General features: G+C 44.0%; 2 protein-coding genes across 3 annotated transcripts; one reads left to right on the top strand and one right to left on the bottom strand.

Annotated features, from left to right (window-relative positions):
- Positions 1 to 2,511: 2,511 nt before the first annotated feature.
- On the bottom strand, positions 2,512 to 6,457 carry PTTG1 (pituitary tumor-transforming 1). The gene is made up of 7 exons (XM_017833860.1): positions 6,376 to 6,457; positions 6,079 to 6,203; positions 5,820 to 5,913; positions 5,175 to 5,518; positions 4,223 to 4,358; positions 3,592 to 3,741; positions 2,512 to 2,672 (listed from the first exon to the last, which is right to left on the bottom strand). Exons 1-7 carry the CDS (start codon positions 6,455 to 6,457, stop codon positions 2,557 to 2,559), a joined length of 1,047 nt encoding a protein of 348 aa, XP_017689349.1. The 3' UTR covers positions 2,512 to 2,556.
- SLU7 (SLU7 homolog, splicing factor) lies at positions 6,391 to 17,184 on the top strand. 2 transcript variants are annotated; one of them, XM_017833901.1, is made up of 16 exons: positions 6,391 to 6,483; positions 6,813 to 6,990; positions 7,609 to 7,762; positions 7,977 to 8,057; positions 8,612 to 8,776; positions 8,923 to 8,988; positions 10,605 to 10,652; positions 11,144 to 11,275; positions 11,514 to 11,611; positions 13,026 to 13,093; positions 13,276 to 13,415; positions 14,152 to 14,313; positions 14,757 to 14,861; positions 15,041 to 15,115; positions 15,369 to 15,473; positions 16,436 to 17,184. In XM_017833901.1, the coding sequence occupies exons 2-16, from the start codon at positions 6,827 to 6,829 to the stop codon at positions 16,613 to 16,615; spliced, it is 1,743 nt and encodes a 580-aa protein (XP_017689390.1). In that variant the 5' UTR covers positions 6,391 to 6,483; positions 6,813 to 6,826; the 3' UTR covers positions 16,616 to 17,184. The 2 variants fall into 2 exon arrangements, with proteins under 2 accessions (XP_017689390.1, XP_017689391.1); XM_017833902.1 differs by lacking the exon at positions 10,605 to 10,652.
- The last annotated feature ends 3,092 nt before the right edge of the window (positions 17,185 to 20,276 follow it).

Raw genomic sequence — 20,276 nt, 5'->3', positions numbered from 1 at the left:
GAGCAGCTGAACAGTCCTCCAGAGCAGCTCAGCTGGGAGCAGGATTGCAAACCCTGTGGAGCATCATGAATCCAACCCCTGACCTCCCCCACACTCATCTGAGTGCTGTCATTGGAAATGGAAACACCCCCACCTTCTCCTGGGGCTGCATCCACTGCCCACATCCCACAGGAGAAGGAATTGCCCTGAAAGCTGTCACAGCAGCCTGCACAGAGCAAGGAGGCCAAGCAGCATCTGAGCCTGGGCATCAAGGAGACTCACTGCTTGCCTGGAAATGGGTGCTTACAGAGAATTCCCCTGGAGCAAACCCAGGAGCCACAGGCACCAGGGCCAGCAGAGCTCAGCAGCACCATGGCAGGAGTTCTGAGGAGCTGCACTTCGGGGACAGGTACAAAAGAGGCCCTGGGGTACCTCCAGGCACACAAATTACATCTGAAAATAGAACCTGGGTATGAAGTCACACAGGCAGCTTTGAAAATTATACTTTAGGTATCTGACAGTATTGCCCAGCACAAAACAAAAACGTTCCATTCCTGGTTGCAGTACCAGAAAAAACACTCAGCCCTTAAGCCTGGACAGTCACATGAGCACTGGGACCCTGCATTGTCAACAAATTCCCACTGACTTTTGCAGGTTCCTAAACAGGGTAAAACACTTAAAGCATTAGCTGTTCCACAGATGAGAGCATCAGATTCTGAACATGTTGATCTCTCTTTCAAGCATACTGTTGAAGCTGTTAGGAAGACAAATCATGTTTTACTCTCTGTATTAATCAGAAAACTAGGATGCTAGATCCAAATGAAGAAAAAATCTGGAGAAGGACAGACAGAACTGGCTGAGTTCCAGCACTAAAAAATGCCCTCGTCCCTCTGCTTTTCCTGATAACCTTCTGTAAAGCAGCAAACCACTGTAGCAAAAGACTTGAGAGTCAGAGCATAGTCACACATACCATGGGGGGGAACCAAAACACAACTGAATTAGAACATGAGCTTCCTTGAGAAATGAGATTTCAGTGCAAAGCATTTCCAGATCCTTGCTATTTTAAAGAGAACAGGGCATGGTAAGGTAGGCACAGAAGAAAACACTTCAGAGAAACCTTTGTTAACACTGACAGAAGCTGTTGAAAAGCTCTTATCTGGAAAAAAAAAAAAAAAAGCCAAACCACAAAAAACCACCAACCAAAAAACAGCCGAGGCAAGACTGGCTAGAAGGTAAAAAGCAAAATTCAGTACCTGGCTGCAACTTGCAAGTTTTGAATATCTTCCAGTGCAAAAATTATCCTTAGAAGAGTGCTGTGGTCTTGGAATCAATTTTGCAGAGGAATGTTTCCATTTTCATTTTGATTTTTTTTTCTCTCAAACATGTTTTTATAGGTCAGAATACTTCTGAAACCAGGGGACATTGCATTTACAAAATGAAGTTTTATTCCTAAGTTTTACAGAGCAAGGTTTTGTAAGTCAGCTTTGAAATTAGAACCCTTGGCTTCATAATAATGGGAGTCTTTAACAATTTAAAATACCTTAAAAGAATTTATAAGCTGCTTCACAAAATCCAGGAGATGAAACACAATAGGCTCTACTCCAAGCAAAGGATCACACAGCTGCTAAAAGCAGCTCTCAAAGGCTGTGTATTATTTAAGAAGGAATGTCACTGGGCAACACCTAAACAGCCTTAGAAGAATCCAGGATAGACAAAGCTTCCAGGCTGGGCAGAGATTCACACACCAGGGACTGTTTTCACCTGACTGTGGCTGCCTGGCAAGAGGCCACGGGAGGGCACTGTGGAGCTGTTTCAGTGCCTTAGTTACAGGAATTTCTCTGTTAAAATAAGCTTCAACTGTTTCTTCCCAGCTTGTTAGAACTGATAAGGACAAAGATGCATTTTGTCATTTTCTTTTATAGTGACTATTGTTTAACTCGTGTGTCTGGTAGACTAAACCCATCAAACTTTGATCTCAGTAAAGGCAGACAAGTTAAGAACTAAAAACTATTAAAATGCAATTAAGGATCAGTCAAACCCTGAAATCCCTACATAGAATTTCCTTTACCTGTATCTTTTATCTGGTTCGTTTGATATTTCGGTGAATCCTTTGAAGTTTCCAAACAGCTCCCAGCCCCTGGAGCCACACAGTGCTGTGACAATTAAAAGCAGTCTATAGCTGCATAAAAACTCAGCATACATCACCTTAGAGAACCACTGGGGAGAGCAAACAATTTCAAATGAAAAATGCTGGAGGAGCACCAGCTCTAGTGCTTGATTTACACTAGACTAGTTTAAACCCTTGCATGTGTTTTAAAGGATCAAGTTATGCAAACTGAGGTCAGGTGGACCTCAATCTATCACAGCCATGTAGTCTAACCAGCAGGTACCAACCCCTGGATATGGTTCATAACAGTGTATTAGTCTTGCTTACAAGCTTACCCAGGCTCTGCTTTAGTTGCTGGTCAGATACCTCCTTCTGAAGCACTGCTCACACCTGGAGCCTACTGAAAATGAACAAGTCTAGTACTATGCATGTTAGATTAGCCTTTATTAAAATACAGAACTACATGAAATTTAAAACCTGTTACAACATTCCTGCTCCTCATAAAAGTCAGCTGGAAATGGTGGCAGCTCAGGGAAGTGTAGTTTTTCCAGGCTAGCAATGAAGTCAAAGTGTGCTTGCAGCAAGCCTGAAGTTAGAAATAAATCAAATCAGTTAGAGATAAAGAAATAAGTTAGAGATAAATCAAATCAGTGCCTCAAACTCACAATGTGCACTAACACAAAGTCAGCTCCCAGAAGCTCAGCATAAACCTCCTGAATGACCAAGGGAAATACTGTTTCATAGTCTAAACCAATCCCACCTAGCTGACAGTTTGCAAAGCACTGCAAAAGACTGCTCAGGGTGATGCTTTCCACTGAGACAGAGTTCATTTTCTTCCCAGCAGCTGGTATGGGCTCTGTTTTGGATTTGTGCTGGAAAGTGCTGGTAAATCAGGGCTGGTTCAGCTGTTGCTGAGCAGTGCTCACAGCTGGGACAGCTGCCTGCCCCTGACCTCAGGGCTATCCCACACCCTGGCATCACACCCAGCATCTAAAGCTGGAGGAAGAAGGAAGGAGTGGTATCTGGAGTCACAGCATTTGTCTTCCCAAGCCACCATCCCGTGTGATGGAGCCCTGCTGTCCTGGGGGTGCTGAACACCTGCCTGCTGATGGGAAGTAGTGAATGAATTCCTTGGTTTGCTTTGCTTGATGCATGACCTTTGCTTTAGTTATTAAACTGCTTTTATCTCAAACTCATGAGTTATTTCACATTTCCTCTTCCAATTCCCTTCCCCATCCCACAGCAGGGGACCCAGAAAGCAGCTGTGTGGTGCTTGGTGGCAGCTGGGTTATGCCACCCCTCAGCAACACCACTGAGACCACCACCTGTACCAGCAGGGCTGGGCAGTTCCACTCAGCTGGACCACACCAGAGTTGGCTGGTGCTGGGGCACTGCTCTGGTACAGCTCAGACAGCAACAGCAATTCACTGCTGGAGCCAACTGCCTTCCCTCCCAAACCCTGAGGAGCACTGTTGTACTGAAAAGCAGGCTAAGGTTCCACTTACTGGGTGTAAACGACAGCTCTGGAGTGGGAAGAGGTGTTGGCTCCTCCTCTACACATCTGTGGTATGTCCTTGGATATACCATGAGGGGAACACCATGCAGGTCCAGATTGCTTAGTTTGCACTCCTCAGGAACATCAAAGACCTCAAAGTCTGTTTGGGAAAGACAGTCTGAGTAAGTAAGTGTGCAGTAGCCTAGGAAGCTGCAAATTCTCCTGGATTAAATTAAATGGGAAGCAATCTAAAACAACACAACACAAGGGGTATTGATTTGCAGTTACACCCTAGCTGTCCGTGACATTCCCTACACAGACACTTACCAAAAGACTAGATTGCATAATATAACTGCTAACACAGAGCAGCTTTTCATGACTTCAGCAAGCACAGCACATGTTTCACCAACACTGAAGTCTCTGGCACAGCAGTTTTCACACACTCACATCCCCATGAAGAAGACTTTAAGGATACACTTTGAAGGACTGAGAAAGCAAGCAGCCTTATGTTTCAGAAGGGACTCAGGAGAAATGCAATGCTGGCTTTGTGTGCCACAATAGCTTGGATAAAGTCTTACAACAATGCTAGCACTCATGAAAGCTTTATTGTTCATTTTAATAATTACACCAATAGTTCTTACCTTGAGGATCAAAATGAAACATATTTTCTACTTCTGGCCAATCTTCTTCAGACTCAACCCAATCTTCTTCTTTACACTCTACCAAATCTTCATCAGACTCTGAAGTCCAGCTGTCTAATTCAGTCTTTTCATCAGTCTTAAAAAAAGGAAGACATATTATTTGAGCTACTGTATTATGTTTGTAGTGGCTCTCCTGTTCTATTCAGGTCTTCATACAAGCACACCTGCCCTACAGTCCTCAAGTAGGCCTAAATGCTACACCTTCAACACAAAGCTGGAGATGGGCAAATATTTCAGCAGTTTGTGTAGCTCAGTACTACATACAGTGGCAACAAGTGACTGCACTGGAACATTTAAGCTCATATGAAACTGTTAGTACTTAACATGCGAATAAGGCATTAACTGAGACTGTCTTCCCCAGAGCCATCTATGTAGATGCACTACTTTTGGCTAGAATAGTTATTTTCCTTCCTCGTAATTGATATGAGACATGTTTTGGATTCCTGCTGAGAACAGCATCAATACACACAGCTGTGGGAGCTACTGCTGAGTAGGTTTACAGAGCCCAGGCCCCTCCTGCCTCTCACAACCCCCAGCGAGGAGGCTGAGGGTGCACAGCCAGGACAGCTGACCCCGAGTGTGCAGAGGGACATCCCCACATTGCACAGCAGCACACTCAGCAGTGAACACAGGGGGAAGTGTGCCAAGGCTGCCACTGCTCGAGGACTGGCACAGCATCACTCAGCTGCTTATGTCTTCCTTTGAGATTTTATTTATTAAGTTGTCTTTATCTCAGCCTGTGAGTTCTCACTTTTACCCTTCTAGGTCTCTCACCCATCCCACCAAGGGAAAGTGAGGGAGCAGCTGTGTGGTGTTTAATCTGCCAGGGTTAAGCCACAACAAACCACACATTCCTCTCCCCCCTCCTGCAGCAGCAGCATGTTGTACTCACTTTGTTTGCAGTGCAAGGCTGATTTTCCTGCTTCATCTGGGGCTGATTTTCCTGCTTCATCTGGGGCTGATTTTCCTGCTTCATCTGGGGCATCTTGCTCGTGACTCCTGTAGTTGTATTCACCTTTCCAAGAGCCCTTCTCAAAGGCTGATATGTGCCTTCAGGTACAGTGTTTACTTTTTTACCAAGAGCCTTTCCCCCAGAGTGAGACATGGCTGCAGACGTAGTGATTGCTTTTTTACCAAGAGCCTTTCTCCTAGAGCAAGTCATGGCTGCTGGTGAGAACGCTTTTTTATGAAGTGGAGTGCAAACTACTCCTCCAGAGTGTGTGCTCTTTCCTTTTGCTGGAGTGGTGGGAAGAAAAAAAAGCAAACTTTAGCACCATAACAACCCTAAAGCTTCAGTAAGTGCACGTGCTGGAAAACTTCTTGCCATAGAAATCTTTGTTCATCATTTATAACTCATAAGTATAAGCCACAATGACAAAAGGCCAGTTATCTTGATTTTTATGATAATTGATGAGCTTAGAAAAATTGGTTAGGTAAACAGATATATGAATAGAAAACCACTGAAAAGAGTGAATAACAAGACATGATTTCTGCCCCTCACCCAACCCCTTGCTGCCTTAGGGCAGCAAATACTCACAAGACCCTGGAGAGATCAGCAGCTGGCTCTCAGGAGCAACATTGTCTGCACCAACAGAGATCACAGCTGCCATCTTCAGGTTGATGAGACCACCCTGTAAAGTTCATATAGGAAAAAGAAGAAATAATTTTTGTCATTTCCTCCATCACAGCACACTTTTTAGGCAAGCTACATTAAAACCAACGGAGCTGTCACGTACTAGTCCCTAGATGAGGGGGAACAAACCCCTATTTCACACTGCCCGGACACCCTCACTCACCCCCGGGCCCGGCGGCACCGCCCGGACACCCTCATTCACCCCTGGGCCTGGCGGCACCGTCAGGACACCCTCATTCACCCCCGGGCCCGGTAGCACCGTCAGGACACCCTCATTCACCCCCGGGCCTGGCGGCACCGTCAGGACACCCTCACTCACCCCCGGGCCTGGCGGCACCGCCCGGCCCCCGGTATGTCCCGAAATACCCAACGCACTCTCTTGACTCCTTAAAGCGCCCCGCGACCCCACGGCGCCGCTTTTAAACTGGCGCCGCGCCGCCCATTGGCCGGTTCGACTGACTCGCGGCAGCCAATTGGCTCACGAGCGGGGCGGGCCCAGGAGCAGGCCCCACCCCGGAAGTGGGTGTGCGGCCGCAGGGCATTGTGGGTCGGTGGCGCAGCCCGGCAGGTAAAAACAGGGACCGGGATAAAGGAGAGGGATTGGGATAAAGGAGCGGGACAAAGGAGTGGGACAGGGACAGGGCGGGCCCTCAGGGGTGCCGCCGTGCGCTCCCAGCCGGTCGCGGCCCCGGGCCCGGCGCTGGCTCCCCGCGGCCGCCGTGCGTTGTCGCGCCGGGCCCGGGCCGTGCGGTAGTGCCGGTAAGGAGGTGCCGTGCGGGCCCTGCCGCTGGCTCGGGCACTGACACGGCCCGGGCGGCACAGGCCGCGGGAGGGGCTACGCTCACACCGCGCCGGGTGCAGGGCGGCGCGTTTGTCTTCACTTATTGCCTCTTGCAGGGCACAGAACCAAAATGGCATCGGGGGTGGTAGCGAACGCCACCCCTGCAGGAGGGGCAAACGACGTGAGCCTGGAGGAGCCGAAGAAGATGACAAGGGAAGACTGGAGGAAAAAGAAGGAACTGGAAGAACAGAGAAAACTCGGAAATGCACCTGCTGAGGTGGATGAAGAAGGAAAGTGAGTTTTATTAAAGCTGAGTTGCTCTAAAGCTGCTGGTTAGAAGTGCCTTTTTTCTGGTGTGGTTACACAGTGGTTAGGAGGGTGACACAGGGTTTCTGCATGAGTCACTGCAGAAGGAAATAGTTGAAGTTCGTAGATTTTCTTTGAACGCTCTAGAAGACAGATACTCTCCCAAAAAATGCAAGTTCAGTGTTTATCTGCTGTGAGCTATTGATAGTTCTGCTAAAAGTTCCATTTTTGCAGCTACTTACAGATGGTATTTCAAACATGAGTAAGGGGGAACTTCCCTGTGTACCTGAGCTGTTCCTCCTCCCTCTCTTGTTTCTATGAGGCTTGTTGCTTCTGAGAAGAGAAATGTTGCTATTTTTGTGCTCAGTAACATTACACAGAATAAGCCACTTGCTTTGGAGTCAGGAGTTGAGGTGAATTAGGTGGCAACAAAATCTCAGTGAAAGTCTCTGTTATCAAGTTTATTTTGCAATGCATTCTACCAACTTCATTGTTTTATTATCCCTCCTAAAGCTCTGAACCTCAATGTGGGAGTTATTTGTTAGGCTGAATTGCTGTGGGGTTTTCTCCCCGTGCCATATATTTCTGACACAACATCTTTTACAGGGATATCAATCCTCATATTCCCCAGTACATCTCCTCAGTGCCATGGTACATAGATCCTTCTAAAAGACCCACCCTAAAGCATCAGAGACCTCAGCCAGAGAAGCAGAAACAGTACAACTCCTCTGGAGATTGGTACAAACGAGGAGTTCAGGAGGTATGCAAAAGGGTTGTGCCAGAATATAAAGATTTGCTTTGATTGCATGAGGAAGTGGTTGATGGTTATGTGGGTTTGAGGGGGGCAGGAGCTGGGAATCCTCACTCAGCAGGCAGATTGCAGTGTTTGGGGGGCTGGGTGGGTCACACCTTGGGTGTCACTGCATGACTCTTGCCCAGGTTTGTGTAACTCTGCCCTTTGTGCCCCTGCCCAGAACTCTGTGGCCACGAGGTACCGAAAAGGAGCCTGTGAGAACTGTGGGGCCCTGACACACAAAAAGAAGGACTGCATGGAGGTAAACTGCACTTCTGTCTGTGACTTAATGGCTTTGGAAACCATGGGAATGCTCCTCCTAGTGAAGAACAGCCAGCTATAGGTCAAACAAAAAATACTGGCTTTGGAAAAGCCATGTTGAAAATGGTCGTGAGTGTTGAGATTAGAAATTTCTAAAGAAATTGTTCTGTAGGAAAAATGAAGGGGAAAAGTGATACTACTTGGGGTGTTGCTGGTGAGTTCTGTTTGTAACAGGCTCTGCAGTAATAAGTGAAAATGTTTAACTTGTCATGTTAATTTACATTAACTTAAGTGCTGCTGTGCCTGTTTTTCTGGGTCATGTCAGTCAGAAGCCACCTAAAAACTGTTCTGATTGCTTTCTTAATTGTGGAAAATAGAATTAAAAATTGATGGGGTTTGGAGTCAACTGTGCTACACTGAAATGCAGAACTACTTGCATTAATTTATAATTAACTGGCTTTAGAGAGGAGCTTGATTTGATAAGATTTTTAAACGGATATCTGAGTCACATATTTTAGCCTAATGGGCTGATCTAACCATCCTTTTCTCTTTCAGAGGCCCAGGAAAGTTGGAGCAAAATACACAGGCATGAACATTGCCCCGGATGAACACGTGCAGCCCCAGCTGATGTTTGACTACGACGGGAAGCGGGATCGCTGGAATGGGTATAACCCAGAGGAGCACATGAAGATCGTGGAGGAATATTCCAAGGTTGATTTGGTATGTAGGGGCTGTGATTCCCTGGGGAAAGGTTGGGTGTTTGGCCTGGCTGGGCTGGGAGGAGGAACACTGCTAGTGTGCACTGTTAATATTAAACCTTGTGCTGAACAGAAACATGGAAACAAGTGTATTTTCTTCTTCCCCAGGCCAAACGTACCCTGAAAGCACAGAAGCTTCAGGAGGAGCTGGCATCAGGGAAGCTGGAGCAAGTGGTAAGTTAACTAAACCCCACTTTATTTTTGTTTAAGCTGAATAAATAAACAACAGATTACTTCTGCTTTCTGACTCTTTTATTCTCTGTGCAGGGTCTGCTATTAGGTTTTATGCCCTCCAGTAATTTAAAGATTTTCCTGGCACTCTGTGTCATATTCAAGAATTTGAAGCATCTTTCCAATTAGAGTTGCTTTGTTTTCCCCTTATGGACTAAAATTCTGTGTGATTATTATTCCTGTTAAAATTAATTACATGGAATTTTGAGTCAGAAGAACTTGTTTTCCATGTAGTCATTTTTTTCATGTACTGAAATGCTCTTTTTGTATTTAAAGATTGTTAAGATCTGGCCAATGTTGAGGTAATGGCTTATGTGACTATGTATTGGTTTGGTAATGCTTAGTAGAAATTGGAATAGGAAGGTATTTTCTTTGTCTTAAACCAACTTGTTTTTTCTTCAGTTGTTGCTGTTTGCAGTGTCTCTGGTTCTTTGAAGGCTGAGCAAATGTATTTCCCTCTGGCTTATAACTGCAGAGTTTGCACCTTTCACTAATTCCTGCAGTTCCTCCTAGATTATAGACAGTGCTTTTGGTAATCTTTGATACAAAATTCTAATTTTAACACACACACACAGAGCATTCTCACACTGCTATAAGTTTAACTGATTTCCATATGTAGTGGGTATATTCAACCCAAAAACCATCCTGGCCCCTGGTACCACCCTCAGCCCCTCCAGGGGTTCTGGGCCTTCTATCTTGTTTATATCTCATTATTCTGGTCCAGGTGCACATCCCGAGCAGGATGTCCTTGCTAAAATGTCTTTCCTTGGAAAGATTGTTAAACAGAAATTCAATGGAAAGTAGCACAAACCAGGAGAAAACACTTTAGTAACTGTCTAAAATGAAAGCAAGTTATACAGCTATATTAAAATGTACAAAATCTTTAGGCATCACCTTAAAAAAATGAAGCTGTAAGAAAAAAAGTTTCAAACAAACTTCAGAACTGTCTCTGAAGAAGAGGACTGGGGCTGATTTGCATAGTCAGCACTGGCCAATTTGTTGGTCAGTGTTCCAGGGCTCACAGTTGTTTCATCTTCACCCCTGCAAGTATTTTCAAGTTGGAGGCTAAACAGGTTAAAAAAATGAAGTCAGGCTATCTTTGTCCAGCTTCAGTTATGCCTTCTGATTCATGCTTTTAGTATTCCTGTAAATTCTAACTAAATCCTTGAATACATATCCTCTTGGTTGTTTTCTAAGCTTTCAGAGTTGAAACTTGGTTATATTTGCATGATATGAAATATTTTAGTCTAATCCACCAGTGTTCAAAGGCATAGCAAGCTCTAAGTAACAGCAACACAGTTCTAGAATTTGCTCTTCTTGCAAGGAGTGGGAAACTTAGTTGGGGATGCAGTGAAAAGGCCTCCAACACCTGAATGTCACAGAGACAGTTGAGCTCTTTCCTAGAACATAATGTAGCATCTTTCTGCAATTTGTGCCACTGGTAAATTGTATTTTGTATCCAGCATCAAGCTCTGCTTTGATTGCCCTTTGTATCCCTGCCATCTTTCCCCTCTCCACTATCTTGTCTTCTCTGCTGATGTGCTCTTTGTTTGCTGCAGAACTCCCCAAGACACCAGTGGGGAGAAGAGGAGCCCAATTCACAGACAGTAAGATGATTGATTACCCACTGCATCACTCATGGGCAGAAGGAAGGACCTGTATTAGTGAAGCAGTGAAATGAGGGTGGCATAAGGGTTTAACTGGCATGTCCATGCCTCTGGCTGCCTGGTCTTTGTCAGGCAGAGATTGCTGGATTTCTTAGAGGGGTTTTTGTTTTAATTCCTGTGTGTTGTCAGACCTTAGAGATGCAAGCACATAACTAGTTTTTAATGTGGTATATTTTGCTCAATATAACTGTTTTCTTAATAGCATCACAGTTATGTTTTGATAACTGTTTCCACGTGGGGAAGTGGAAATCCTTCCCCAGGAGTATTTCTGAGCAGTGTCAGTGGTAGGTTGGCCTGACAGCACTTCAGCCCGGGTGAGCTGTGCTGGCCTGGAACTGCAGGGGTTGCAGAACTGTAAGGAAACCACTAGGATCAGATTCTCAGGCTGCTCTCTGGAGTGAATGACTTACAAGTTTCCCATCTCTCCTCAGGAAAGAGATCATAACAGTGAAGATGAAGATGAAGATAAATATGCAGATGACATTGATATGCCTGGGCAGAACTTTGACTCTAAAAGACGTATCACGGTTCGGAACCTGCGCATTCGGGAAGATATTGCCAAAGTGAGTGAAGAACAGTTACAAACAGTTCAATAAATTGGGCACTCAGTTATTAATGACTTTGTGTCTTGGGGTTAAGGTCTGTTTTCAGTTCTGTTCATGCTCGTGTTATGGCTTGATAAAGGTCATCTTTTTACATGGATAGAACTTTTAAAATGTCTAAGCTGGGGCATAAAGGAGTAACTTCAGTTCTTTTAAAATCATGAATATTAAATATGTTGTATGTTCTTTCTTTCCCCAGTACTTGAGGAATCTAGATCCAAACTCTGCTTATTATGATCCCAAAACAAGGGCCATGAGGGAGAACCCGTATGCCAACACAGGCAAGAATCCAGATGAGTAAGTTAAAACAGGGTCATTCTTGTGTATCCAACAAAACTCTTAAAAATTAGATAAATAGTTGTATATTTTCTTTTATCTGTATGTCCTTTTACTAATTAATCTCTGGTCAGTTGTGTATAGAAGTAGTAGTAAACATGGAAAAAACCCTGTTTTATTTAGGAGCACCTTTTGTTTTAGTGTATAAAAGTGGTATTTTTGTAATGCTGACCCTTAATCTCCAGGGATGTGTGGACTTTCATTTTGTGTAGTGATCTGTACAGGGACTAGAACACTGCTGCATCTAGAGGTGATGCCTGTGAACACTAATGATGTTTATATAAATTATTTCAGTAACTAAATCTTAAACTTTATCTTATGTTTGTTGGGAGGCATTCAGGACTGGAGACTAACATAGAGTGTCTGTGGTACTTAACTAAATGTTTGAATTAGGAGTAAGATCTCCTATATGAGTGGATTCTGCATAGTGAAGATCTGAAAGCTTTGACATTGTCTATTCAGCCAGTTTAATTAAAGGTGCACATCTTTAATTAAAAATGGGCAGCCCTGGCTGCACACGGGGCTGTCTCACTTAGCACCCCAGTCAGGCACTTGACCTGTGCTGTGCTGTGAACCTCCAGAGCAGGCAGGCTGTGAGTAAAACATGCATTCAGAGCACAGCAATTGGATTAGCTCACTGCCTGGAATAGAGTGGCAGTGCCTAAATGGTAGTAAATAATGCTCTTTCCACCTCTGTTAGCCCCCAGCTAGAATAATGCCAGTCAATTCTTTTGTTTTAGATGCAGATGCTTTCACTTGTCTCTCTCGTCATAGTTTGACCTTTGTTGACTCTGTTTCTGCCACAGCTTTGCAAACTGTAAATTTTCCAGAGTGGCCCTGGGGAGGTTGAAAGGGGGGGGATGGGGTTGTTAACATTGTTTGATCTTCAACCTGTGTTTCATGTACACACTGTGCATCTGTTCAGGGCTGTGCAGAAGTGTCCCAGCTTTGCAGGCAGCAGCAAAGCTGTTCCCAGGCTTTGACTCAGCCACAGACACGGACTGGGCTGGAGAGGCACAATCCAGGGGCTGAGGATCATTGTGCTGGAATGTCACACACCATTGATGGGTGTCTCTGTGCAGTTAGATCTGAGTTTAACTGATAGTGCTTGGCATCCCAGACAGAGTTCCAGGCCTGTGCCATGTTTCCCTGTGAACACACACAGCAGGTTTTCCAGGGGGTTGTGGGATAATTCCATGGCTCCACAGGGAGCCAGGGCTTTCATTTCATGTATCCAGTTCAATGTGCCTGCTTCTCCCTCCATTCTTAACTCTTAGGGCACAAAGGGAGTTTTTTCTTCCCTGTTGCAGTTGTGTGATTGTATTTAAGAGTAAATCCCCTTCCCAGTGCTCAGTCCTGTTGCTCTCCCCTGCAGGGTTGGTTACGCCGGTGACAACTTCGTTCGCTACACGGGAGACACCATTTCCATGGCACAGACCCAGCGTGAGTGGGGCTGCTCTGGGGGCTTTGTAAGGAAAGGGACTTAAAACACTTAAACTGCTGGTTTCTTGCAAAAGAGAAATAAGTCTTTTTGGATTGAGGTCTTCTTCCAAATTGCTTCAGAACTGAAGAATGTGTATGTCAGTTTTAGAGTAAATGTTGAGTGAAATCTCTTGTGTACACAGTGTTTGCTTGGGAAGCTTATGACAAAGGCTCTGAAGTTCATCTTCAAGCAGACCCTACCAAATTAGAGCTCCTCTATAAATCCTTCAAAGTGAAAAAAGAAGATTTCAAGGCACAGCAGAAAGAAAGCATCCTAGAGAAGGTAATAGGCATTTGGTTTTATTTAATAAGAATTCTGTCAAGTTGGATGTCTGGGTCTTGGGGAACAACCAAGATTACTAATCCTATGTGAAAGGGCATCAGCTGTTCTCAGCAGCTCGGACTTATAAATATAAAAATATTTTTATACACTATCATCGATTAGATTAATGTTATTATTTAATATAGGAACTTTTGAACATCTGTTGGTGTTTCTTTGTATTTTTGGGAGCTCTTCCATAACTGTCAGAATTTCTCCACTGAAGAAATCTGAATTTCTTCATGACTCAAGTTTTGGGTGCAGTCTTGTACATAAATATTTGTTTTATATTTTGCAACTCACTTCTTGGGCAACTGCAGAAGACCTAAATAATCAATTTAATTACTAACCTTGTCAACATTCAAGTTTGAAGGGGGACAGAAAATGCTGCTCTGGTTGTACCAGAGCCTTTTGGCTTGGTCTGAAAAGTTTTCCTGCTCTCAGTGAGGAATATCACTGTTGTCATTCTCTGGGCATAAAACAAAACCAAAAAAACCAACCATGTAAAACTAAACACCACAGTGGCCATGGGAGATGATGTATTTCTGTCTTCAGTATTCATTACAGATTAAACTGCCACCATCCACTCTCATGGCTTCTTCAGAAGGCACTGAAGGTGCCGTTTTTGAAATGTTTGTTTAACTACAGGAAAGATGGTTTTTTTCAAACCTATTATATGTAATTTCTATTTGCATTTTAGTATGGAGGACAAGAACACCTGGATGCCCCACCAGCTGAGCTGCTGTTAGCTCAAACAGAAGATTACGTGGAGTACTCCAGGCATGGAACAGTCATCAAAGGACAAGAGAAAGCTATTGCTTGCTCTAAGTATGAAGAGGATGTAAAGATCAACAACCATACAGTAAGCCCTGGGTTGTGTTAAAATTCTAGAAAAATTAAATACCTTCCTGTTGGAGGTATAGTAGGAGACAGTACAATATAATTAATACAGCAAATAAATTTCTCCTCTCTCAAATGTGACACTCTCCCTTCTCTGCTGAGGAGGAGTTTCAGATTGTCATGGTTGGGATGTGAATTTGAGGAGTTGCCATGGCAGTCTTAAACTAAAGGGGAAGTTACTCTGTTTCCCTTCCACTTTGAATATGAGTTGACTACATGCTGTTGCTTTTCTCTTTTCTGACAGTGCACCTTGTAGGGCTGATGTGGAATAGCAGAAGTATTGCTCATAACTTCCTTCTGGACTGTTTGAATAACCCACTCCCCAGGATATAAGCTGAGCAATAAACTGCAGGCTCCTGCAGGAGTGTCCTGGTGCCATAACTGCTGTGGTGTGTTCTCTTGCAGTGCATTTGGGGTTCATACTGGAAAGAAGGCAAGTGGGGGTACAAGTGCTGCCACTCCTTTGTCAAGTACTCCTACTGCACAGGAGAGGCTGGGAAAGAAATCGCTGTAAGTGTTGTCTCAGTCACTTGGGAAGAGCTGGAAAGTATTCTCCTGCCTTGCTTAAGGTTTAGACTGTTTTGCTTTTTGGGAGAGTTGGGTTTTTGGGGGGTTGTGGGATTTTTTTTGTCCTTCCCCTTTCAAATGTGCTTAATAACTGGGCATCCCTGCTCTTGTCTGTCGTGTAGAACACAGAAGCAAGTTTACTGGAAGAGCAGCCTGGGGAGGAAGAACACATGACAAAACCCAAAACACTGATGGAGGTAGGATGCTTCCCATTCTCAGGAAGACATATTTTGCCTCAACATTTTAAGAGATGAAATGATATGCATAACTACAAAATTCTGTAGAGTCATAATGTGCCTGAAAATGACTGGACTGCAATGTTAGATTATTAACACCTCTATGGAAAACTAAGCTCTCAAATAGCATTGAGAGAAGTCTGGATTTAGTGGCTTGGACATTATTAATGTTGGCAAGTTGCATCTTAACAGGAACTTGTTTCCCACCTTACAGATCCATCAAGAGAAACAGAAAGAGAAGAAAAAGAAGAAGCACAAGAAGAGCTCAAATTCAGACAGTGAGGGTGAAGAGAAAAAGAAGCAAGAAAAACTGAAAAAGGTGCACTATATTCTTCAGTGGCTTTGTGGCAAAAAGAACTTGATATGTATTTTACATCAGTGTTATGAAGCCTATAATGTAGTTCCTGTGCTATACCTTGGGATGTTCTTTGATGCTAATTTGGAGCTAGAGCAAATTTAAAATGCTGTTAGATGTTCTGAAGTACATTCCTTGTTTCTCAGGCAAACGTTCAATAAATATTTAGTTTTAAAAGATGTAGTTTAGATGACTTAGAACACTTCATGCCTAGGCACTAACTACAGCTGTAGATCTCTAAAACACATTGCAGAACAATGATTTGTGTATTGAAGAAAGGTGGAGAGATCAAAGGCACTGTCAAAGCTTAACTTAGCACCTTTTATGCCAGGCTTGGGCCCAGTCTCACAGCTGGTGCAGTAAATCCATGCCCCAAACTATGCACTGCCTGCTGCTGAGCAGCCCTCCCAGGGGCACAGCAGCCTCAGGGTGTCCTGGAGGACACCAATTAAATCTGTGGTTAATCAAGGCACTGTACAAATGCACTTCTTTTCAGTAGCAAGGAGCAGCAGGAGTAGTTGGCAGAATAATACAAAGGATTTAAAAATCAAACCCCCAAACCTATACCAGGATACAACAGCAAACCATCCCAAATCCCTAAGATCAGATGCTTGCTTACCTGCTTTGTACTTGCTGGATCATGATTACATTTTAGATAAATCCAAGGAGTTTTTTACTTGATTTTGACAATTGGAAAGAGATTAAAGTGTCTTGTTTGCTAAATAGCATTCTAGCATCAGTTTATGTTAAACACTAAAAAATGATCATGAAGTGAAATGTGCTGTAGGTGTGCCAGACAGGTGTGCATTGCTTATCCCTTCTGCCTGCTGCTTGTCCATCATGTGAGAATCTAAGAAAAACCTTCTGGGGGTTTTTTTGCTTAACTTTCCTTGTGGAATTTTTGTTTTCCTTTGCTCTCCTTTCAGGCACTAAATGCAGAAGAGGCTCGTCTGCTCCACGTTAAAGAAATCATGCAGTTGGATGAGAGGAAGAGACCCTACAACAGCCAGTTTGAGGCCAGGGAGCCAACAGAGGAGGAGATGGAAGCCTACAGGATGAAAAGGCAGAGACCTGACGATCCCATGGCCTCTTTCCTTGGACAGTGATCACAGGGAAGATCATTCCGCTCCAAAAGGCTTTTTTTCATACTTGTTTACAACTCTCCAGACACTTGATTCCCTTCCATGTGTCTCAAGTGCCAGAAGTGGCACCAGAGAAGTTTGTGCAAACTTCTTTCAGCAGACAGAAGCAGTCCAGTACTTAGAGCAATGTCATGAGTGTGTGTGGGTACATGTATGTGCACAAACACACACACATATAGAACATATGTGTAAATAAAGTACATGCATGTACTGTGGAAATCCTTGGAGGAGAAAAGATCTGATGCTGACTGAAATTCTAGGTTGGTTTGGCCAACTAATACAAGCATAAAGTCATGATCCAGTAAAACTGACTCCTCAAATGAAATGGTCAGCAGGTATCACTTAATATAGAGGAAAAATTATTGACAAAAAGTCAATACAACTGCTAGAGCTTATTTGTAAAGGGAGTTGTCTGTCTCGTGGCTTTGAAGGAATGAGTAGTTTCTTCCTTGATCACTTTGTAGTAAGTGTTTTGGAAATGTAAAAATCGATTGCTTTGTACAATTTGGAATAAATTAATATAAAAGTTTTAAGTGCTGTCCAGCCTTTGTAAGGAAGAGGTTAGGAGAAGCTGACTGTAGAGCTTTTAAAATCTGACTGCTTCTGCAGATGTTACCCTACAAATTTCAGTTGCAAGGATGTTCTTTGGTTTTCTGTTGATGACAGTATCCTGTTAGATGGTGTGATAGCAGGTGGCAGGCTCTAATACCTCATGATAATGTGAAGCACCATCTGCTTTGTGTTTGCAATATTAGTCCTTAAACTGGGAGTTTTCCCCTTTAACTATTAAAAGTTGAAGAACTGGGTAAAAAAACTGCACAGCTTGACTTTAGAGTTGGAAGGATTTGGGAATTATTTCTGTTATGGCTTAAATTGTCTTATTTAACGTGGCTTTTATAACCACATTTAATGTGGTTATATTAATGGTATGACAGGGAAGACTCTAATCCTGGCTTTTCTTAAAACTAAGAACCTGATTTCAGTTTCCACTTTGTCAATAATGAAGGAAGTTGAAGTTACTGGAAGAAAATGAAACAGCATGTTATACCTGTCACATATTGAACCCATCATTTCTACCTGTAAAGCTGGTTTCCTTTTTTTATTAGGTTTTCTCCAAGGCTGCATCTGCTTCCCTTTTGTTTTTGTTACAGAAATACTAATTCTGAACACAGATAAGTTTATAAGACTGATATATCTGACTGTGGACTTTTCTTTTATAAAACTTGATTTTAAAATCCTTCTGGCACTTGCAAAAAAATATAACCAGCTGTTGGCAGCAAAGATCTCAAGGTGGAATTGTTAATATAACCAAGTACCAGAAAGAAAAATCTTCAGAGTGGTCATCAGCTTTTGCAGAAACTGCTTTTATGTTTCCACAAAAATGTGGATTTAGACAGAGGGGGAAAAATATTAGGGATATAGTTTCCCTCCTGCTACACTAGTGACTCATGTTCTGCATTTTCACATCAACTGGTGTCTTCACCCCAGGGAACACTGCTCTTTTCCACAAGTAATTGCCGACAGAAAACACATTGAAGTGTCCTGTGTGTGCTTTCCCAGCTGCTCTGAGGACTGAGTGTTTAATGTCACCCCCAGAGCTGATGGCAGCTGGGCACTGCTCTGCAGTGCAGGTCTGCAGTGACACTGTGGGTGATCTCACTGGGGACCAGAACTGTAGGCTGAGGGTGTCCTGGGGGAGCTCCCCTGGCACAGGGAATGCCAGCTGGGAGTGCAGAGGGAAGGAGCTGCTTTGGACTGGGAGCTGCTGGAATGAGCTGGTTTAGACTGGGAACTGCTCAGAATGAGCTGATTTGGACTGGGAGCTGAGCTGGTTTGCACTGGGAGCTGCTGGAATGAGCTGGTTTGGACTGGGAGCTGAGCTGGTTTGCACTGGGAGCTGCTNTTTGGACTGGGAGCTGAGCTGGTTTGCACTGGGAGCTGCTGGAATGAGCTGGTTTGGACTGGGAGCTGAGCTGGTTTGCACTGGGAGCTGCTCTCCTGGGGCTTGGACACCTCTGTTGTGCCTGAGGCCTCTCACTGCAGACACCAACTGCTGTTGGCTTGGTCTGTGCCAGGGTGTGAGGGAAGAGGAGGTGTCAGAAGGGTTCCTGGAGATATTTACACACCTCTCTAAAAGTTGCAGTTAAGTCTAAAAGACTTAATTCTTTATAAAGGAGGCAATTCAGAAACAACACAGGAAGTAACACCAAGGAAATGTCAAGACCAGCCTTGTAATCTGTGGATTGACTGGAAATTTTAATACTTCAGCTCTACTGAGTTTATGCAAACTGATTGTTCGGGGATTTAAATTCAGTCCTAAATTTAGAATACTTAGATTTCACCAACGAATCAAAGCCAAGCACCTTGGGCCATAGCTGATCCTTGCCAGATCTGGAGTCTGAACTGCAGAGGAACAGAGCTCCTGTTTCATAAAGGATTGTCAGACTATTTTTTTAACATTGACAGGATGGTGTGTTATCCTGAGACTTGTTCTTAAACAGCTGGAACATGATTCATGTTTCTTTTTAAAATCATCAAATTATGTCTCCAGCTGGAATATCCCAGGCAAATGGATAAACGTTTGTTGGAACAAGTTGCAGGAAATGGAAGTGATGCTGATGCACATCAGGCCTTTCAGGAACACACAGACCTGTCTGTTTTTCATCCTGAATATGAAATGGCATCTCTCCTCTTTGGGAGCTTATTCTTGGGGCAGCATTTCATGTATGGAACGAGGTAAGATTATTTCTGGGATCATGGACATTTCTGCACCTGCCCCTGCTAATGCACAGACTACTTCAGGAACAGGAAAGGAGTATGATGAGAATTTGAAACCTCCCTCCTCCCATTCCTTCAGCTGTCCCTGCTGCTGGAGACCATTTGTAGAAGCTCCAAGACAATTTACCTGTGAGACTGGAGGGGCAGCAATTCTGTCCTCACAGTGTCTGCTGCTGCAGCTGCCTCCAGTGCTGCTCAGAGACCTCAGCAGGAGTGAACCACCCAAAAAAAGTGGCCCACTTTGAGGTGTGTTTTGCAGCCCTTGCCAGGTTACTGCCTGTTGGCTACTGTGCTGCCCATGTCACAGTTGGGTCAGTCTTTGATGGTTTTGCATGTCCTGAATACCTTGAAATAAAAGGTTTAATTTGGGGGGGAATTGGAATGCTTCATGTGGCACAAAACAAAAATTTGTACTTCCAAGATTTTGTAGATAAGCTGAAAAAGTGATTTCTGATATGAACTGAAGCAGTTCTTGCTTAACCAATTCATCTGCCAGGCTGAAGATGTCTGTGATGGGACAGTGCCAGAAAGCAGTTCCTGGCAGGTCTTGGCTGGCAAAGTTCACCTCTGACGCCTCTGCCAGGGGGAAATTCTAAGCTTCCAGCTCCAGTCTCAAGAATTCCCTGCAAACCCTTGACTGAAATAAGTTGATTAACTGGAGGATGTGACTTTCTCTGTGAGCAGCATCTGTTCCTTCAGCTCAGCTCCTGTTTCTGCCATGTGGCACTTCCAGCGAGGGTGGAGCCAAAGCCAGGCTTGGGAGTGCATGGATGGGAGTGACTGGGACTAACCAAAGCCAGGCTCAGGAGTGCATGGATGGATGGATGGCAGTGGCTGGGGTGTGTCA

This window comes from Lepidothrix coronata, unplaced genomic scaffold (assembly GCF_001604755.1).
Source record: "Lepidothrix coronata isolate B3197 unplaced genomic scaffold, Lepidothrix_coronata-1.0 Scaffold223, whole genome shotgun sequence".
In the NCBI taxonomy this organism is placed as follows: domain Eukaryota; kingdom Metazoa; phylum Chordata; class Aves; order Passeriformes; family Pipridae; genus Lepidothrix; species Lepidothrix coronata.
The sequence above is the reverse complement of the archived record's forward strand: the minus strand, read 5'-3'. Positions and strand labels throughout refer to the sequence as shown.